At 36.7% G+C, this 19,554-nt stretch overlaps 1 protein-coding gene across 6 annotated transcripts in view; it reads right to left on the bottom strand.

Moving 5' to 3' along the window:
- Window positions 1-87: 87 nt before the first annotated feature.
- The window catches only part of SGK3 (serum/glucocorticoid regulated kinase family member 3), a 39,679-nt gene continuing 20,212 nt past the window's right edge, over window positions 88-19,554 (bottom strand). For 4 of the 6 annotated variants that reach the window (XM_058175691.1, XM_058175690.1, XM_058175692.1 and 1 more), the window contains exons 4-18: window positions 17,485-17,568; window positions 15,361-15,433; window positions 13,286-13,361; window positions 11,134-11,221; window positions 8,938-8,987; window positions 7,789-7,846; window positions 7,399-7,482; window positions 7,187-7,318; window positions 6,562-6,674; window positions 6,348-6,384; window positions 6,160-6,246; window positions 5,347-5,442; window positions 3,144-3,299; window positions 1,538-1,627; window positions 88-1,082 (exon numbers count right to left, since the gene is read on the bottom strand). In XM_058175691.1, coding sequence (XP_058031674.1) covers window positions 912-1,082; window positions 1,538-1,627; window positions 3,144-3,299; window positions 5,347-5,442; window positions 6,160-6,246; window positions 6,348-6,384; window positions 6,562-6,674; window positions 7,187-7,318; window positions 7,399-7,482; window positions 7,789-7,846; window positions 8,938-8,987; window positions 11,134-11,221; window positions 13,286-13,361; window positions 15,361-15,433; window positions 17,485-17,568 — 1,395 coding nt within the window. In that variant the 3' untranslated portion in view covers window positions 88-911. Of the gene's footprint in view, window positions 1,083-1,537; window positions 1,628-3,143; window positions 3,300-5,346; window positions 5,443-6,159; window positions 6,247-6,347; window positions 6,385-6,561; window positions 6,675-7,186; window positions 7,319-7,398; window positions 7,483-7,788; window positions 7,847-8,937; window positions 8,988-11,133; window positions 11,222-12,560; window positions 12,617-13,285; window positions 13,362-15,360; window positions 15,434-17,484; window positions 17,569-19,554 lie in introns of those variants that run through there. The other 2 variants (XM_058175695.1, XM_058175694.1) reach the window with 2 other exon arrangements.

The raw sequence follows: 19,554 nt of genomic DNA on the forward strand, positions 1-19,554 counted from the left end.
CCAAAAATGAACAAGTTATACGTTAGTACATTATTTGGGAGCAAACTGTACAAGTGTTTGAAAAATAAAAAGAAACGGAAATTAAAATACAGATAACAAGGAAATAATATTTTAATATAATCAAATTGTAATATATTAGCTTTCAACATAGAAGAAAGGAGTTTCACTTCTACATATGGCTGTACAGTGATGCTTAAATTTTTATTTCTTGGGGAGAAAGTTTCTTCTACAAGAAGAGGAGAAATGGTTAATGTGAGATGTCTTGTCAACAAATATTAAATGATAATTTGTTCCACCATTTAACTTAGAAAATACATTCCTGTGTTTGGTAACTGGAATGAATCAAATACTTAAGTGAAGTGATAAATGACTTCATTTATCTTCATATGCCCATCATGATTTACAGTGGCACAAGTTTACATTAAACCAAGTGATATTGTACATATTATATCTTCTAGTTAGTAAACTAATATGATTATTGCCAGTTAAGTAAACAAATAGTAGTTAAGCTTATTTTTTAAACAGAAGTTTACCAAAATAATTGCATAGCTGTATTTCAAGCATAGAAATTCAATATATTACAAAGCCCATTAAATGGGTGTGCTGATCATAAAGATAGCCAATATAGATAGGTTAATGTAAACTGAATGAAAAACAGCTATTATCTTTGTTTTAAAAGTTTCAAGGTTAGGAACTTTGACTTAAATGCATTTTTAAAAATATTTTTGTGCAGCATGTTTAACAGTCTAAAAATGGAATGCAAAATGCCCATTATCCTCGTAATACAGCAGAAAAAGTTTGTTCTTCAGCAGATCAAATGAGGCACTTGTAGCATATTGTTCAGAAACTGTTTATAATCACATAATTTCATCACTCCTCTAGAGATAGTTTCCAATGTTCCAATCTTCAGCTTAATGAAATAAGTCTTCAGAAGGTGGTGCATAAGAAAATCCAATAAATGCATCATCTGCTTCCAGTACGCTAGCATTTACAATATTATAATCAGTAGAAATGCAAATGGAGCAGGGTACTATCTCTTCTGTAAATGTTGCATCAAAATTCCTGATGTCATCTGGACCAAACTAGAAAATAAAGCATATGTAAAATATTGCAAGGAAGAGGCCTATATTTCCATATATTATCAATTTAAAATGATTTTAAAGATTTTTTCAACGAAATAGTTAGCATGTACAGATATTATAGTCTATCTTATTAAGCAGTGAATCCTCCACTTGTACAATGACTTTTCCAGTTATTCCCTCTGCTCTGAAGGCAGTGGAGAAAGGAAACAGGAATTCATTCATTCTGATTCTATCAATAAATGGTTATAGTTGGATACAGTCTAATATGCACAATATACTACACAGACACTTGTTTGTTTCTACAGATTATGCAATAATCAAGAAATAATACCGGTAATTTCTTGAGATTATGCAATACTATGTTCAGTTTCTATTCAACCCTTCCTTTCAGGATTTTTTTTCATTCATCTTAGGCAATGATGACTTAATGAATAAGGAGTAGAAATTGGACCTACCACATTAGGATTAAATGGTGGTGGAATCTTTTTTTGTAAGAGGTCATTCCAACTGATAGATTCAAAGAAGGGATGCCTTTGAATTTCAAGCTAAAATACAAAATGAAGGTTAATATAAGATATACAATTTGTCTTAAATGTGTCAGAAAACTGGTGTCATCCACAAAAAGTTAACAAATATTCCTGTTCTGATTAAAATCAGGTTTCAAAAGATTATGGATCTTGTGCTGAATTTTCTATGTATGATATTAAACATTTTGGTGACTGTGAATTAACACATAGCAGTGTTAATTTTTGAAGTTACAGAAGCAGAATCATGTATCCCTGATAATAGACTGTGCTTCTAATACTCTGTAAATGTAAATTGTCCCGAGGTGCTATTCATTACCAACGAAGCCAGAGTACAGAAAGGAAGGATATGATGGACATAACTGTCTTACAATAACTTGCTTTAATATTTTCTCATGCTAACTTTATGTTCACTGTATAATTTCAATTTTAGAAATTGTTTAGTGTATTCTTAAAACAGATAAATTTAGAAAAGGAGAAAAAAGAAGCAATCTGCAAGCAAAATCGGAAAGAAAATTAAATGGCCCAGATATTTTTAGTCGCTTACTGTTTAAAAAAAGATATGAAAATATTTACAGACCCCTCACATCCTGGACATAAACTGTTTCAACTCCTACCCTCAAAACAACACTATAGAGCAATGAACACCAGAACAACTAGACACAAGAACAGTTTTTTCCCAAGCGCTATCACTCTGCTAAACAAATAATTCCCTCAACTCTGTCAAACTATTTACTAAGTCTGCACTATTAATCTTGCCATCGTTCCTATTATATATCTCCTCCCACTTATGACTGTAACCTTGTTGCTGGTATCCTTACGATTTATATTGACTGTTTCCTAATATGATTTGATTGCTTATTTGTACCCTAGGACTATCATTAAGTGTTGTACCTTAATGGAGTGCTGCAAGTTGGCTAGGCCCACTGGCACATAGAAACCTGCCACAAGCTGGGAGACCTTGGCTAGCTAGGCCCACTAGCTTGCACGCCTTTTCCCCTACCCCACTACTATCAGAAGGTTTGAGCCTTCTTCCTACCCTGGGCTTGGGCTAACTCCCTAAAATGGATAATGTCAACCTATCCTATGGAGTTTATAAAAACTCTGAAATTCAGTACCATAAAAGCTCTGCATCTATATGAAATACAATTATAATGAAGATGGGCAACTTTCTATAAACTGTTTAATTGTTAAAAATCCACATAAACATTTTTATTTGGCAGCATCTCATGTTGGTTAACTCTTGATTCAAAGAAAATTAATTATGCTTAAATCCCATCCAAAGCAATGAAGATTGGGTTAATTTTCAGAGTCACCTTGCAGAAAGATGGATGGCAATTACATTTAATGAATAAATAAATAAATTCTGCATGCTGGAATGAAATGCAGTACCCAAATTTGATTATTTAAATTTTTCAGACTAGGTATAATATTTTTAAAAAGGAACAAATATTTGCATTTCATACGGTAACAAATTAATTTTTTAAAATGGTTTTTTTTATTTACTACTTGATTTAAAATCAGATATTTCACATACAAAGTCTTCTTTAGATCCAAGTCTGTTCTGTCTCTCCTTCTCCAAGAGTTCTTCCAGAATAGACCAAGCTGTAAGACTGACACCTGGCCTTAAATGGAGAGGTTTATGAAGAATGTTTTCATACATCTCAGCAACATCACGGCAGTAAAAGGGCGGCTAGAGAGATTGTAGGGAAAGATAACAGAACAAAGCTAATAGTGTACTTGTTCAAGAAATGTAAGCAGAGAGAGAGAGATTGCAATGGTCGCCCATTCTACAGAATATTCACCCTTAAAGATCACAGATAACCACTGAGAAGAGCAATATACTGCTTAACAAGTGCATGTCATAAAGGTACAGTATAAAAGATGATTTGTTTTAGGATTTGAACCATCATTTTAGAATTTGCTTGGTACTCATACAACGGAACAGTTTCTAAACTGCCACAAGAGCTTTTTAGTACCTAGGATTAAATAAACAAGGGATCATTTAAATTAAATACCATATTTTTTGCAATATAAGACGCACTGGACCATAAGACACACATTAGCTTTAGAGGAGGAAAACAAGAAAAAAAATCTGCCTCTACCTTTCAGCATCCATCCGGTATTTATATGGCTAGTGTCCTTGCAGCAAATAGCAGCCAGACTCAGCACGTTATCGTAGCCCCACCATGTGGCTTGTCAGGGCTCCGCTCCATTGTGCCCACCGCTGGTCAACTGAGCTGAATTGCTGCCACTGCTGGAAAACACTGGAATCTTCACTACTGAGGAGCTGATTGGCGGTTGGATCAGACTCCCAGATTACCACCGATTGGCTGTTCTAGGCAGCAGGCAATGCCGCCACCGATCACCAACATTCATTACTGCCGCTGCTGCCACCAATTGCCGCCAACACAGATCACCACCGCCACCTATCAATCCTTGACGCCTAGAACAGCTGATCAGCGGTATTTTAGGAGGCCGATCAAACTGCCAATCAGCTGCTTGTCAGCGAAGGCTCCAGCGTTCCTACAGTGGCGGTGAACAGAAGCAGCAATGACAGGCGGCGGTGGTGACCAACCCCTCTCTCCCCCTGCCACAATATTCACTCTATAAGACACACAGATATTTCCATCCACTTTTTTGGGGGGGTGGTGGAGGAAAGTGCATCTTATAGTGCAAAAAATATGGTACTTAATTTCTCTATCTGATCTAGAAGATATTATAGTTTCAAATTTGACACCAGATCCTGAAGATAAGCTAATCTAAAAATTTAGGAAAATAAAAATTGTTGATAGATTTTATGCTATAAAAATAGGTCCATTGTATAAGATTTACCACAAAGAAGCATGTTCTCAGGTAACTATGTTTTTAAGAAAGCACCTTACTCAGAGTGATCTGAAATAGAACTGGTAAGAAACATTGATTCTTTAGCTCATAGGAGGAAAATAATTTGCTTCTAATTGGCAATTATTAGCTATTATTCTGACATATGATGTTTTTAAGGATCTCAGATCAAAATCCTATTGCATTGGATATTCCATTTTTGTCCAATATATTTAAACAAACATGGCTTGTGACATGATGAATAATATTCTCACTCAAAATTATTATAAATGCTTTATTGATGTAAGCAAAATGTTTTATAATTGAGACAGGAAGCAAGTCTGGTGGTATGAAGAAAAAGGCATTTTTCTAAAGACCTAAAAATGTACATTTTAATATAGCTACTACAAAACCCAAAAAGGATCTCTGCTATCCTATTATCAACGAGGAATAAAGAATAAATGAAAAGATGTTAGAATTGTCCTAGATACTATCAGCTTTTTCTAAATGATTCCATTCACTTTAGGAGAAAATACTACCATTGCTATTTCAGTTGTTTATTCTTTTATGCTTGGTGACATAATCTGTTCCACTACAGCCAGGAAATTGAGAGAACATCAGAAGCAAATGACTAAACCACAAGACTTGGCTGGGAATAAAGTAGCCTATTCATATATATGCATTGTGGATGTTACTATATTTTTAAGTCAAAAATTAAAAGTTAATTTAAGCTTAATTAAAGTTAAGTTCATTTTGAACTTAATTCTACTAGATCAGAATAAGGATCATTTTAGTTAGTATCCTATTTCCAACAGCAGGAGCTAAGACATACAGTAAAAAGTTATTTCCTTCTAGTATCTAGTATATATTTTAAGCCATTGATTGAGGTATGCAGTTTTAAAAATGAGATTACCTACCAGACCATACAGCATTTCATACAAAACAGCTCCAAGACACCACCAGTCTACAGTGTTATCGTAGGGCTGCTTTCGGATTACCTCCGGAGCCAGGTACTGTAAGGAAAAAATAGCTCTTACCAATAACTAAGAGGCACAAATCCTTTTGGTATGAATGATGTTAAGCATAGGCCTATGGCCTTCCACTCTCAACTATTTAACAGAGCTCAAAATTTATTTCTTTTGTGTGTGTGTGTGTGTGTGTGTGTGTGTGTGTGTGTGTGTATTATCAAAAACAATAGATGTCTTGAAGCTTACTTTGCTTTTATGATTTTATGGTTTGTAGTTTTATTACTGCTGCTAGTCTCTCAGAGTTGTGTTTTCAGATGGTCAGTCATACAAAAAATTTAAATGAACAAATAAACGTAAAACCAAAACTTCTAAATCTTGCAATGAGCCTGCTACCCACTCTAGCCCAAAGCTTGGGAGGAAAGATCCACTCATTTGAATCGGAGCATGATGGAGTACCAAACAAATCTAAGGGGAAATTATGTTGGGAACTTTTTTACGATATTGTTTATTAGATAACACTGTTACAATACATTTTGTGCAACTATTAGCTTAGTTTGGTTACTATCTTCCATCATTTTTTTAGGCAGCTAATCTAGCATCCCCTTGGTCATCAAGACTTTGCTAATAGTTAACTTACATCTATTTTATTAAAATGTTACATATATCTAAGTTACTATTTTTCAGTTCTACCAACAAAAATTCCAAATGTACTGTATTTTACGAAAGAGAGGTGAAAGAGAGTGCACAAGTAAATTAACTTACCTCTGGAGTTCCACAAAATGTTGCGGTAGTATCTGAAATAGCAATTCCTTCTTTACAGAGTCCAAAATCTGTTAAGACAACATGCCCCTGCATTGAAAATTGAAAATCTACTGTCAAACAATGAAGAATTTTAGTGATTGTATTATTTAAAATTTCTTGAATAATAGAAAGAAATATTTACAGCCTACCAATGAATCTAGAAGAATATTTTCTGGCTTCAGATCCCTGGGCATAAAGGAGAAAGAAGGAAATTCATTGTAAGTAAAATCTCTAGCAAGAATCATGCTCTTGTGTAGCTATTAATAAGAAATAAACCAACAAATAATAAAATGAAAAAGTAAATATATATTAATAGAAAATGACTGCATTTATTTAATTTTCCCGTTTGGTCTAAGTCATTACCTGTATACAATTTTTATGGAGTGCAAGTAGCCCAGTGCACTAGCTATTTCAGCAGCATAAAACTTGGCTCTATGTTCAGGAAAGGTGCGTTCTTTTTGTAAGTGAAAGAAGAGCTGTAAAAATGCATGGAGCAGGTTAAAAGAAAACAGTGTTATTCTTAGAAATAAGATTAATGTATTCTGCAGTTGTCTATCAACAGCTATCAAAACAGTGAACAAACATTGTGCATATTATTCACATCCTTCCTTTAATCATTTCCTTATTTTTTCACATCTGTAGCCTTGGCAAGTTATAGCTGCAATTGCTAAATAAACTACTACAATGGTCTAGTTTACACAACCAGCAACCATGATTTTGAAGATTTTGGTTTCACATTATTTGTGAATGCTACTCATATTTCACTAACTTTTGGTTAATATAAATCATGAATATACTTTTACACTAAATATTCCATATACATAAAGTAGTAAGCAATAAAGCAGCATAGTAGCAAATGAGTCTATATTTGCAATGCGGGGATCAATTTATGTTGAGCCACTACAATTGGTTACTGCAATTTCTCTTAAACTGTAGGCCAAAATTGATGACATCTGACTACTATATAAAGACTGAAAAGTATACCTACCTCTCCTCCATTAACAAAATCCAGAACAAAGTACAGCTTCTCTGTGGTTTGGAATGAATAATGCAATCCAACTAAGAATGGATGTTTCACATTTTTCAAGAGCACGTTGCGTTCAGCCATGATATGTTTTTGCTATGAGGAAATGAAGGGTCAATAAGAAAGTAGGAATAATTTTATAACTGGAAGGAAAAACAAAATCTCTTCCCTTTTACCTCTTTCCTGTTTAGGACAATTTTCTTCTGCAGCACTTTAACAGCATAGAACTTTCCATCCCATTTTCGTTTTGCAAGAAGAACCTAAAGAAGAATTTTCATAGAAAGTCTGTTCCACCCTGTTGAAGAATTCAAGTAATTTTCCCCCCAGTTCTTACAAGTAGCAACTATATAGAAATAATGCAGTGATGTTAGATTACTTCTAATTTTTAAAAATCACCCTTAAGATTCCAGGGATTGAAACTGGGGTCTTTGATATCTGAGGCATGCAGTTGTAAGTTTTCTTTTCATATCATCAAGAAAAAGATATATCCTACCCACAGAATTAAAAAAAAATGCTCAAATGGAGTGGTATGAGCAAAGAGTATTTAATAATAAATGGAAACCTACCTTACCAAAGCTGCCCTTCCCAATAACTTTCAGGAAGTCAAAGTCTGTTGGTTTAGCACTGGAGTGGTTTTGGGATAAAGAAAAACAGGTAATCAAAATGATAAAAGATAACTATTTAGTAGTTGAATGGCAGTCATGTCACATATTCTTCCTATCTTCCCAGATTTTTTCCCCCCACCCAATAAGTATTCCTTCAGTGTTCACTGTGCTCTCCATCACAGTTCAAATTTAACAATCACATATCTGCAGTATTTCAGTCTTCTAGAGCACCAATTATTCTACACCAGTGGTTCTCAACCTTTATAGTGCTGCGACCCCTTTAATACAATTCCCCACGATGTGGTGACCCCAACCGTAAAATTATTTTCGTTCATAGGCTTGCCCTGATGCACTTCAGGAAGACCGCTGATTGATTTCATCGCGGTGATAGGCAGCGATCTCAGCGTGCCTCAGCAGCCGCAGAAGGGGGAAAAAAGTGGCAAACTGTTTTTTTGAATTTATCACGCCTGAAGCCATATTGGCTAGCGATCTGAACTGCTTGTGATTGCCTTGAGGACAGAGGCATTAAAGCGGAGACTCCTCCCCTATTAAGTTTATTGTGCTTGAAGCCAGATTAGGCTAGCAATTGGGAGTGATTGCAGTTGGCTTGAGAGGGAGACATCAGAGCAGAGATTTCTCTCTTTTTTAATTCATCGTGCCTGAAGCTGAATTCGGCTAGCGATTTGAAGAGCCTGCAGCTGGCTTGTGGAGTCAACCGTTGGAGTGCGATTCTTCGACTCGCAAGTATACTTCCCATATTTCCCATGGTCTTAGGCGACCCTGGAAAATCGTCTTTATACCCCCAACGGGGTCGCGACCCACAGGTTGAGAACCGCTGTTCTACACAGTATTTCTTATTTTATGCATGTGCATTCTCATTCTCAATATCCTTCACGTAACTGTTTCTTTTACTGACTTTCCACAAATTCATCCTTTTCCCTTTTTTATTTGTACTTAATAACTTGCAAGACAATATTCTCTTAGTTCCAAATTACAACAATTTCTTCCTAAACCTGCCCCTAACTGATATTACATGCAGGGCGCTCTTTACTCCCAGCCCCCTTTTAACAAAGTAACTGCAAAGGCTAATTTATATTTAACTAAACCTACTGAGGATTTCCAGATGGCCCCAAGTTGATGTTCTGTGAGGTAGAATTTAGCTGTTTAAAAATAAAAATATAAATTAAACTCAAATCAAGATAATAATTATAGATAATTCATTAGTTAGAAAAAAGTCTAATCATAACATTTCAGATTGCGTTGTAGTATACTCAAATTAAGTATTTTGGGGGAAAGAAGTCTTTCTTGTAACTTTGTGTTTAAAAAGACAAAGGTTAATTACAGTAATCCCTATCACTACAGAGACATTCCTGACAACAGTGAATATAAATTGCTTTTTTTTTTAAAAAACCCGTTTCTCAGGCAGTTTTCTATGTTTAGGAGCAAAGTCTACATTCCCCACATACTTCTATGTGCTGTCCAAAAGAAAATCTACCTTGTTTTCATAAACAGCTTTGAGATTGAAAAAGGAAACTCAGTGATTAAAAACTAAACTCTGAAAAGGTATTTGGAAGGGACTACACTGAACTCTGTGTATCCTTTTAGACATGTTTTTACTATATCAACAGCTTTTGTTAGGATCAAACTTCTCAGACCCTTTAAAAGATTTTAAAAGTACAACTGATAGGATTAATCTTTCTAGATGTTTAAGACATCTATTTTAGGGATTAATTTTTTTGCCATTTTGCTATCAAATTTTATCAGTAGAATTCTCCAGGACTTTGAGGAGGAAAAAGAAGAAGAATGGCAAGGATGAATATGACCCATATACTGTCAACCCTACCATAGAAAGATAGAACAAATGCCTGGGTCAGAGACTGACTGATTATGCTATACACTTTTCATCCTACTCCCTACTCCAGTCCTAGAACACCATAAATTCTACTGAACTAAAATGCAAATGGAAAAAGTTCTATACGGAGAGAAGATGGGCATTATTAAAATTTGGGCTGAGTGGATCTGGTCCAGAAGGAAAATAGAAACACTCTTCTGCTTGGTGAACAGATGTGGTAGAGACCAGGTGACATACTAGAATTAGGGGTAAACTTGTTACCAATGAAAAATATAGCTGCTACCCAACATGCCTATGTTACTATGAACAACTTCAATTTGTAAAATGACAATTGCATTTGGTGGATATGAAGAGTATTTTTCTATATTTTGTGCAATTATCACATTCTACTGTTGGAATAAATGAATTTATTTGATTAATGGATTAATATGTTATAAATTATTGCTATGAATACAATAATGGTTGTGTTATATTTATTATTAAATCAACTATTGTTCATCTCAAATAAATAACAAATAAATGTTGAGAACAAACTGCTTATGCAAGTATACTTACTAGTGTAAAACTAGACCAACTAATTTACAGAGCACATAACCTGGCCTTGTTGAAATTGTCCTGGCAAGTAGTATCAGCATTGTCTACAAGTCAAAACTCCATTACTGAAGAAAATTAACATTCCTCTATCAACTCATCAGATTACAGTTATCCAATTGTTGGCAGGGAACCAGACAACATGTCTGACAAATTAAATCTTCTAATAGGACAACAGTATTAAATCTGTGAATGATAGAAACATGAAAAAAATAAAATGTGGCAAGACACCCTTAATTATGTTCAAAATCAGATATGGATTAAAGCTGAGGTGGATTTGGGCTCATTTCTTAGAGATATGTTGTATTTTACAGGTTGAATGCAAAGCTTTATTGATCATTAGACTGCAGAAATCTCTGACCATGGCTGAGTCAGTACTCAACGCAGCTTGCTTGAGCACTGCAGCATGAAGTAGGCGGTAGTGTTGACATGAATGTCAACCAGTTGATGGTAGTGATTAATATTAGTTAATGCTGCTTTAGTTGCCAGAGATACTATAGGAATAGTGGCTGTTCTTACATATTTTCTTTTGTTACAAAGTATTGTATATGTTCTTGTAATTTCACTGATGAAAGTGCAAAGATTCCAAAACCTATGCTTACTGACAAAAAGATTGGCATCTTCACCTGAATAGAGGAAGAGGTATATTTTAAAACTAGTTTAGGAATACAGGTTAAAAGACTCCAAACTTTGAATAATGTGAAATAACAATATTGTGAGGCTACTATATTTGAGAAGAGAGGTAGGCAATGCTTTATATTCCACTGAAGTATAATTCAAGAGAGACATTGGAAGAGGCCAATAGGATTGATGAAATAAAGTAACTTCTGTAATTTAAGCACAGAATGCAAAAAAATAGTTACCTTTTGATTGTTTCTTTCATCCTCATCTTCAGATGGATCATATTGGTGCTTTGGATTGTCCATCTGAAGAAATGATCTTACATCTGGACTAGAAAAGATAATTTAACTGATTATATATCTATCTATCTATATATATTATATATTTTCAATGTGAATAACATATACAACAAAACAAAAAAGAAATTATGATCATGACTTACCTGAACACTGAAATCAAACAGGAAATTAGGTAAATTACATCAGAGTTAAATTAAGATGAAGCTTCCATTTCCACTGATATTATTCTAATTAGATCACTTGTGAACATCACCAGGAAGAAGCAATTTCCATTACAACACTTTCAATATTGTTGCCATTTTTAACTTCTAATTTGTTAAATTTTGTATTAATAACATTAGAAATTACTACCACAATTCTATATCGCTGAATGAAAGCAGCAGAAATTTGATCAGTTAAAAATATTTCCAAAGGAATTAATAATCCAAACATCCAAAAAAAGTCACAATTTAATGAGCCATAGCAAACCAAAGTGCAGCTGCCAACCTCTTTACCACTGGTTATGTATTCCAGAGAAGACACAACCATGGGACAAGTAGAACCTGAATCTGAACTACTCTTACTTACCTTGTGGACAGGACATCACCTACTGCCAGAGTCCCCAATCCCCAGAGCTGTGGGTGCGTAGCTCGACTTTCTATCTAATTGTAACTGCCAAACTTATTAAGCCTCACTGAGCCACCAGTACAGTTAGTCCTCAACTTATGACCACAATCGGATCCACAATTTTGGGTGTTGCTGTGAAAGTTGTAAAGCAGGTCATTCAATGACCAGACCCAATTTTATGACTTTTCTTAACATTTCTTGTGGCAATCATTAAATGAATGTAGTGTTATAAATGCTACAGTTGTTAAGTGAAAGCTTCAGTCATTAAATGAACCCATTTACAATAAGGCGATTTTTGAAAACTGAAGTAAACGCCAATTTCCAGCAAAAACATTGTAAATCAAGGACACGTGATTTTGGGATGCTGCAAATGGCTGTAAATATGGGCCAGCTGCCAAACACCCAAAATGCAGCAATGCAACAATGGGAGCTCCCAGACATCGCAACTTTGAATCTGGATCATAAATAGCTTTTGAGGTATTGTTTGAGGGCTGTTTTAATTTTGAATGGTTGCTAATCAGCTGGTCATAGCAAATGATTGCTAAGTGACTGGTCATAAGTTATGGAAGAATTATTCAGAAGAATTATTTTAATCAGCCATACATTCCTTCAATCAGAAAAACTCAAACTTTACTCTGTGTGAATCAAAGCATAGAATCAGGCTACCAATTATTAAAGGCTTAAGTAATTATTTTAGCAACAATTCTGCAACAATTCTGCAGTGGTTTAAAAAAAAATCAAACACCACATCTGAGAAATCTAACCTTGACCTGCCAAAACATGCCTTGGTGATCACTTTCCATGTCATTTTGTGCAGCATCTGGTAATCAAAAGTTATAGACATTCTCTTACAATACAGATAGTCCTTGACTTATGATCACAACTGGGACCAGAATTTTCATTGTTAAGCAAAGCAGTAGATAAGTGAGTTGAGCCCAATTTTACAACCTTTTTGATCATGTTTGTTAAACAAATCAGTACAGTTAAGTGAATCACATTAAGCAAATCCAGCTTCCTCCAATGACTTTGCTTGTTGGAAGCTGGTTGGGAAGGTTGTGAATGCTGATCACATGATGCAGGATCCTGCAACCATCATAAATACATGCCAATTGCCAAGCACCTGAATTTTGATCATGTGTCCATGGGGACACTAAGATGGGATTAAGTGTGAATACCGGTTGTCATTTTTTTCACTGCTGTTGTAAATTTGAATGATTGCTAAATCAATTGTTATAAGTTGAGAACTACCTGTATATCGCTTAGAACAGGGGTGTCCAAACTTGGTCCCTTTAAGACTTTTGGACTTCAACTCCCAGAGTCCCTCAGCCAGCAAAGCTGGCTGAGGAACTCTGGGAGTTGAAGTCCAAAAGTCTTAAAGGGACCAAGTTTGGACACCCTTGGCTTAGAAGGTACATGTGGATTGTAGTTTCCAGTATATAGTTTACCACATAATTTTATTCTCTTGAGGGTAAAACAAAGTGTCACTTACTGATTGCAAAGCTCAGGCTGCCGAACTAAATTCTGAATGAATTCATTCAATCCTGCTCTTCTTTGTTTAATAAAATCTGAAAAACAAATGAGAAAAGACCAGGTATTAGAATGCCTGTTTCAAAACTTAAATATATACATTTCTTAGATTATCTCATTAAAAAATAGTAAAAAAAGTTGCTCTTGTATTTGTAATTAGGGCTCCTCTCCAGCATCCCATAAACACCAGTGGACAGGTAAAAAATTAGATTAGATAATAAATAGACTTTTTATTTTAAAAAGTTCCTTATGTAATATTTCCTAGCTTTAGCTTAAATTTTCTTCTAGCTGAATGAACGCTTTTCTTTGAATATGATTGGTAATGCTTTTCTTTGAATATGATTGGTAAATACCGGTAAGCCTATTACATCATTTGGATGGTACAAAACAAGCATTCACATTTATATTTGCATGTTATACTAACGGGGGAAAAAGAAAACTTTAATTACAGAGGACAAATGCTCCAAATCCAGGATATCCTACATATAATCCATCAGAATTTAAAACATATTATCTATATGTACTAGCACTGACACGTATAGACTTTTTCCAGTGACTGCTAATAGATTGCATGTAATGCAATGCAATACAGTAAAATACAATACAATACAGGTATTAACAGACCTTCTGGTCTCAATTGTGATTGTAAATTGAGGACTACAATACAGATATGACCACAATTGAGACTATAAGGTGTTGTTAAGCAAGGTTACTGTTAAGTGAGTCACATCCAATTTTATGATCTTTTTTGCCATGGTTGTTAAGTGAATTATCATAATTAAGTGAATCATGTGTTCATTAAGTGAATCTGGCTTCCCCATTCATTATTTTTATTGGAAGCCAACTGGGAAGGTTATAAATGACAATCACATGATCCCAGGAATCTGCAACTATCCTAAATGCATACCGGTTGCCAAGCATCCAAATTTTGATCATATGACTGTGGGGGGTGCTGCAATGGTTGTATGATGACGAAATGTAAGTTACTTTTTCAGTGTCATTGTAACTTCGAATAGTAGCTAAATGAATGTATGTAAGTTGAAGACTACTTATACAGCACAGCACAGCACAGCACAACGCCAGTTTGGACTACTGATTAAGGCATCAGACTAAAAAGCGGGAGAACATGAGTTCTAGACCCGCCTTAGTGGACTACCTATATTTAGATTCATTCATTTAAAGATCAAATAAAACCAATCATAATTTATCATTCACAGGATGCAACTCAGTCTGTCTATTACTTCCTTAGCCATGAAAGCCAGCTGGGTGACTTTGGGCCAATCACTCTTTCTCAGCCCAACTCACTTCACAGGGGTGTTTTTGTGGGAAAAATAGAAGCAGGAAGGTGTGTTTGCCATCTTGAGTTATTTATAAAAATAATAAAAGTGGGATACAGATAAATAAATAAAAAAAATGCAATATGTCTCTCAGTAACAAGATATGTTGAATATAAAAAACCCCAATATTATCAAATTCTGAACATCAGATTCAAACAAATAAAAAACCCATCAAAAATAAATCAAAAACTCTTATTTAAATGCAAGTGAAAAATGTTCAAATGCAAATGTTCTGGATGATGACAGAATTACTTTAATGGAGAATTTATATCTGTATTTATCAGAATTACCCAACTTTGCAACTTTGATTAGAATATATCCTAACTGGCACTAATGACCATAAACATATACTAAATAAGCATCATTCCTTGTTTTTAGAAGTCTGATGCTTAATGCACTTGTGTTTGCAGAGTTCCATGCCTTGATTTAAATCTGTTTTCACAATCCCTTTTCTCTGATCATACTGGCTACAACAAAATGGAGTTGGAATTGTAAACATTTGGAAGGAATTAGATTGCCTACTGCTGATTCAGATAATAAATCACATTATTGTACATTTATATTCACATATTCTTCTATGTAAATTTATACATACTGTTATATAGGGGAAAAACTCTTCAAAAATGCTTAATTCAAGTTGAAATTATTGATGCAGAAAACAGTTTAAAGATAAAATGAGAACTAAATGAGATCTGCTTACCAGGGTCAAAATTATCTCCAAATATTCTCTTAGCAGGAATTCTCAAATTCATTGTAGGAAATTGTTTCCTTAGCTGAAACACATTTTATTTTATTTATTTATTTATTTATTTTTATACTTTTATACCACACCATCTCCCGTAGGACTCAGGGCGGTTCACAGGCATATTAAAATACAACAATAATAAATAAGCAATTTAAAACCCAATTAAAACAAAATATTTCAATCGCCAAATAACTAAAACGGTAAAAACCGGTTAAAACCCATTAAAATTAACTAAAATATTTTATTCTTAGGCTAGTTCAGCTCGTTGAAATAATAAAGTCTTCAGTTCATGTCTGAAGGTCCGGAGGTCTGGGAGTTGCCGTAACCCTGGAAGCTCGTTCCACAGGGCCAGTGCTGCCACAGAGAAGGCCCTCCCCCTGGGGGCCGCCAACCTGCATTGCTTGGTCGACGGCACCCGGAGGAGGCCCGCTCTGTGGGAGCGCACCGGTCGTTGGGAGGCTATCGGCGGCAGGAGGCGGTCTCGTAGGTACCCCGGTTCTAACCCATGGAGCGCTTTAAAGATGATGACCAAAACCTTGAATTGCACCCGGAAGGCTACCGGCAGCCAGTGCAGGCCGCGCAGGATAGGTGTTATATGGGAGCAACACGGTGCTCCCTCTATCACCCGCGCGGCCGCATTCTGGACTAACTGGAGCCTCCTGGTGCTCTTCAAGGGGAGCCCCATGTAGAGAGCATTGCAATAGTCCAGGCGGGAAGTGACGAGGGCATGAGTGACCGTGCGTAAGGCATCCCGGTCAAGGAAGGGGCGCAACTGGCGGATCAGGTAAACCTGATAAATGCTCCCCTGGCGACGGCTGTCAAATGATCCTCTAAGGACAGCCGATCGTCCAGGAGAACGCCTAAGTTGCGCACTCCTCCCCTGGGGGTTAGTACTTCCCCCCCCACAGTCAGCGATGGTGTAAGCTGACTGTACCGGGACGCCGGAACCCACAGCCACTCTGTCTTGGAAGGGTTGAGTCGGAGCCTGTTCCTCCCCATCCAGACCCGCACGGCCTCAAGACACCGGCCCATCACCTCAACGGCTTCATTGGGGTGGTTCGGGGTGGAAATGTACAGCTGTGTATCATCAGCGTACAGATGATAATCCACCCCGAACCCACGGATAACCTCACCCAGAGACTTCATATAGATGTTGAACAGGAGAGGCGAGAGAACAGACCCCTGAGGCACCCCACAAGTGAGGCGCCTCGGGGTCGATCTCTGCCCTCCTGCCAACACCGTCTGCGAACGGTCAGAGAGATAGGAGGAGAACCACCGATAAATGGTGCCTCCCACCCCCAATCCCCCCAACCGTCGCAGCAGGATACCATGGTCAATGGTATCAAAAGCCGCCGAGAGATCTAATAGCACCAGGACAGAGGAACAACCCCTGTCCCGGGCCCTCCAGAGGTCATCCACCAACGCGACCAAAGCCGTCTCGGTGCTGTATCCGGGTCTGAAACCGGACTGGAACGGGTCTAAATAGACAGTTTCCTCCAGATATTGAGGAAGCTGATATGCCACCACACTCTCAACAACCTTCGCCAGAAAGCGAAGGTTGGAGACTGGACGATAATTCGCTAATACAGCTGGGTCCAGGGAGGGCTTCTTAAGAAGGGGCCTCACCACCGCCTCTTTCAAGGCGGAGGGGAAAACACCCTCCAACAAAGAAGCATTGGTAACTCCCAGGAGCCAGCCTCGTGTGACCTCCCGTGTGGCCAGTACCATCCAGGAGGAACACGGGTCCAATAAACATGTGGTGGGATTCAGCCTACCCAACAACCTGTCCATGTCATCAGGAGTCACAGGATCGAACTCAGCCCAGATAACATTCTCAAGACTCATTCCCGCCATCCCACCAGGATCTATCCAATCAGTGTCCAAGCCATCCCGAATCTGAGCGATTTTATCAGACAGATACTGTACAAAATCCTCAGCTCGTCCCTGTAATAAGTCATTTGATATAATTTAACATCAGAAATCAGTTCAATTCTCAATCATGATGTACCAACAATATAGCAGAAGAAATTGGTTCAGAGGAATTTCCCAAACTAATTTGAGCACAATTTCCCTACTTACTGTATTATACAGCTTGTCAAACTCAGCATATCGCCTGAAGACAAACCATTCATTAGTGCCAACTGAGACCAAGACTTTGTAGACCTGTTGAAACAAACAATTTTTAATGAAAGGTTTTATTAAAATGTATGGGATTATTGTAAACTCATCCCATTTGCTTAATTACTATTTAATATTTCATCAAGACTTAATGCTGTAATAGATTGCATTCTCCAGTATGGGTCTGCTGAACACATTCATTTTTTCTTCTAAATGGATTTATAGACATGCTTGATGAAAGAAACGGAGGTATGTGCAGGAACTCATCAATTTATAAAATCTAGAAAAAACAGTTCCTATAAATTAGTCAACCAACTGAGAGCAAATTTCATATAGGTATGGAATTAAGTGATCAGGTTACATTTTACATTTTACAAACAACTGCATTAAGAAACTTTACTAACAATTCAGATTAAGCAAAGATTAATAAAATGTAGAATCCTTGGTGCTCTTTGTGTTTGATTGCTCACAGATGTTTCATTAATGGACAAACTAACATCAGCAATGCTCGTGAGTGCAGGATTTGCTCACTGAATAGAATAGAATAGAATTTATTGGCCAAGTGTGATTGGACACACAAGGAATTTGTTTTGGTGCATATGTTCTCAGTGTACAGAAAAGAAAAGAAAAAAACCCTTAATCAAAGGTACAACATTTACAACACAAATGATGGTCATAGGTTGCAACAAAAAGTTATAGTCATACAGTCATAAGTGGAAAGAGATTAGTGATGAAAACGATGAGAAGATTAATAGTAGTGTAGATTTAGTAAATAGTTTGAAATTGTTGAGGGAATTATTTGTTTAGCAGAGTGATGGCCTTCAGGAAAAAAACTGTTCTTGTGTCTAGTTGTTCTGGTATGCAGTGCTCTATAGCGTTGTTTTGAGGGTAGGAGTTGAAACAGTTTATGTCCAGGATGTGAGGGATCTGTAAATATTTTCACGGCCCTCTTCTTGATTCGTGCAGTATACAGGTCTTCAATGGAAGGCAGGTTGGTAGCAATTATTTTTCCTGTAATTCTAATTATCCTCTAAAGTCTGTGTCTTTCTTGTTGGGTTGCAGAACCGAACCAGACAGTTATAGAGGTGCAAATGACAGACTCAATAATTCCTCTGTAGAACTGGATCAGTAGCTCCTTGGGCAGTTTGAGCTTTCTGAGTTGGCGCAGAAAGGACAGTCTTTGTTGTCCTTTTTTGATGATGTTTTTGATGTTAGCTGTCCATTTTAGATCTTGCAATATGATAGAACCTAGAAATTTGTAGGTTTCTACTGTTGATACTGTGTTGTCTAGTATTGTGAGAGGTGGAAGTATAGAAGGGTTTCTCCTAAAGTCTACCACCATTTCTACAGGTTTGAGTGTGTTCAGTTCCAGATTGTTTTGGTTGTACCACAAGGCTAGTCGTTCGACCTCTCGTCTATATGCAGATTCGTCATTGTCTCGAATGAGACCGATCACTATTGTGTCATCTGTGAACTTCAGTAGTTTAACAAATGGATCATTGGAGATGCAGTCATTGGTATACAGAGAGAAAAGAAGTGGGGAGAGCACACAGCCTTGGGGGGGGCCCTGTACAGGTATCTGAAGTGATCCCGCTTAGCTTTACCTGCTGCTTCCTGTTTGTTAGGAAACTTGTGATCCACTTACAAGTCTGTTCAGGTTGTAGCTGGTTTAGTTTAGTTAGAAGTGTGTCTGGAATGATGGTACTGAATGCTGAACTAAAGTCTACAAAGAGGACCCTTACATAGGTCTTTGGAGATTCAAGATGTTGTAAGATGTAGTGCAGAGCCATATTATCATCTGTTGATCTATTTGCTCGGTATGCAAATTGCAAGGGGTCTAGCAGCGGATCCGTGATGGTTTTCAGGTAGGAAAGCACTAGCCTTTCAAAGGCTTTCATGACTACAGATGTTAAAGCAACTGGTCTGTAGTCATTCAGTTCCTTGATAGTGGGCTTCTTCGGCACTGGGATGATGGTAGAGCGTTTGAAGCAAGAAGGATGTTTATACCGTATATACTCGAATATAAGCCGA

Source organism: Ahaetulla prasina, chromosome 3 (genome assembly GCF_028640845.1).
Source record: "Ahaetulla prasina isolate Xishuangbanna chromosome 3, ASM2864084v1, whole genome shotgun sequence".
NCBI classification, from domain to species: Eukaryota; Metazoa; Chordata; class Lepidosauria; order Squamata; family Colubridae; genus Ahaetulla; species Ahaetulla prasina.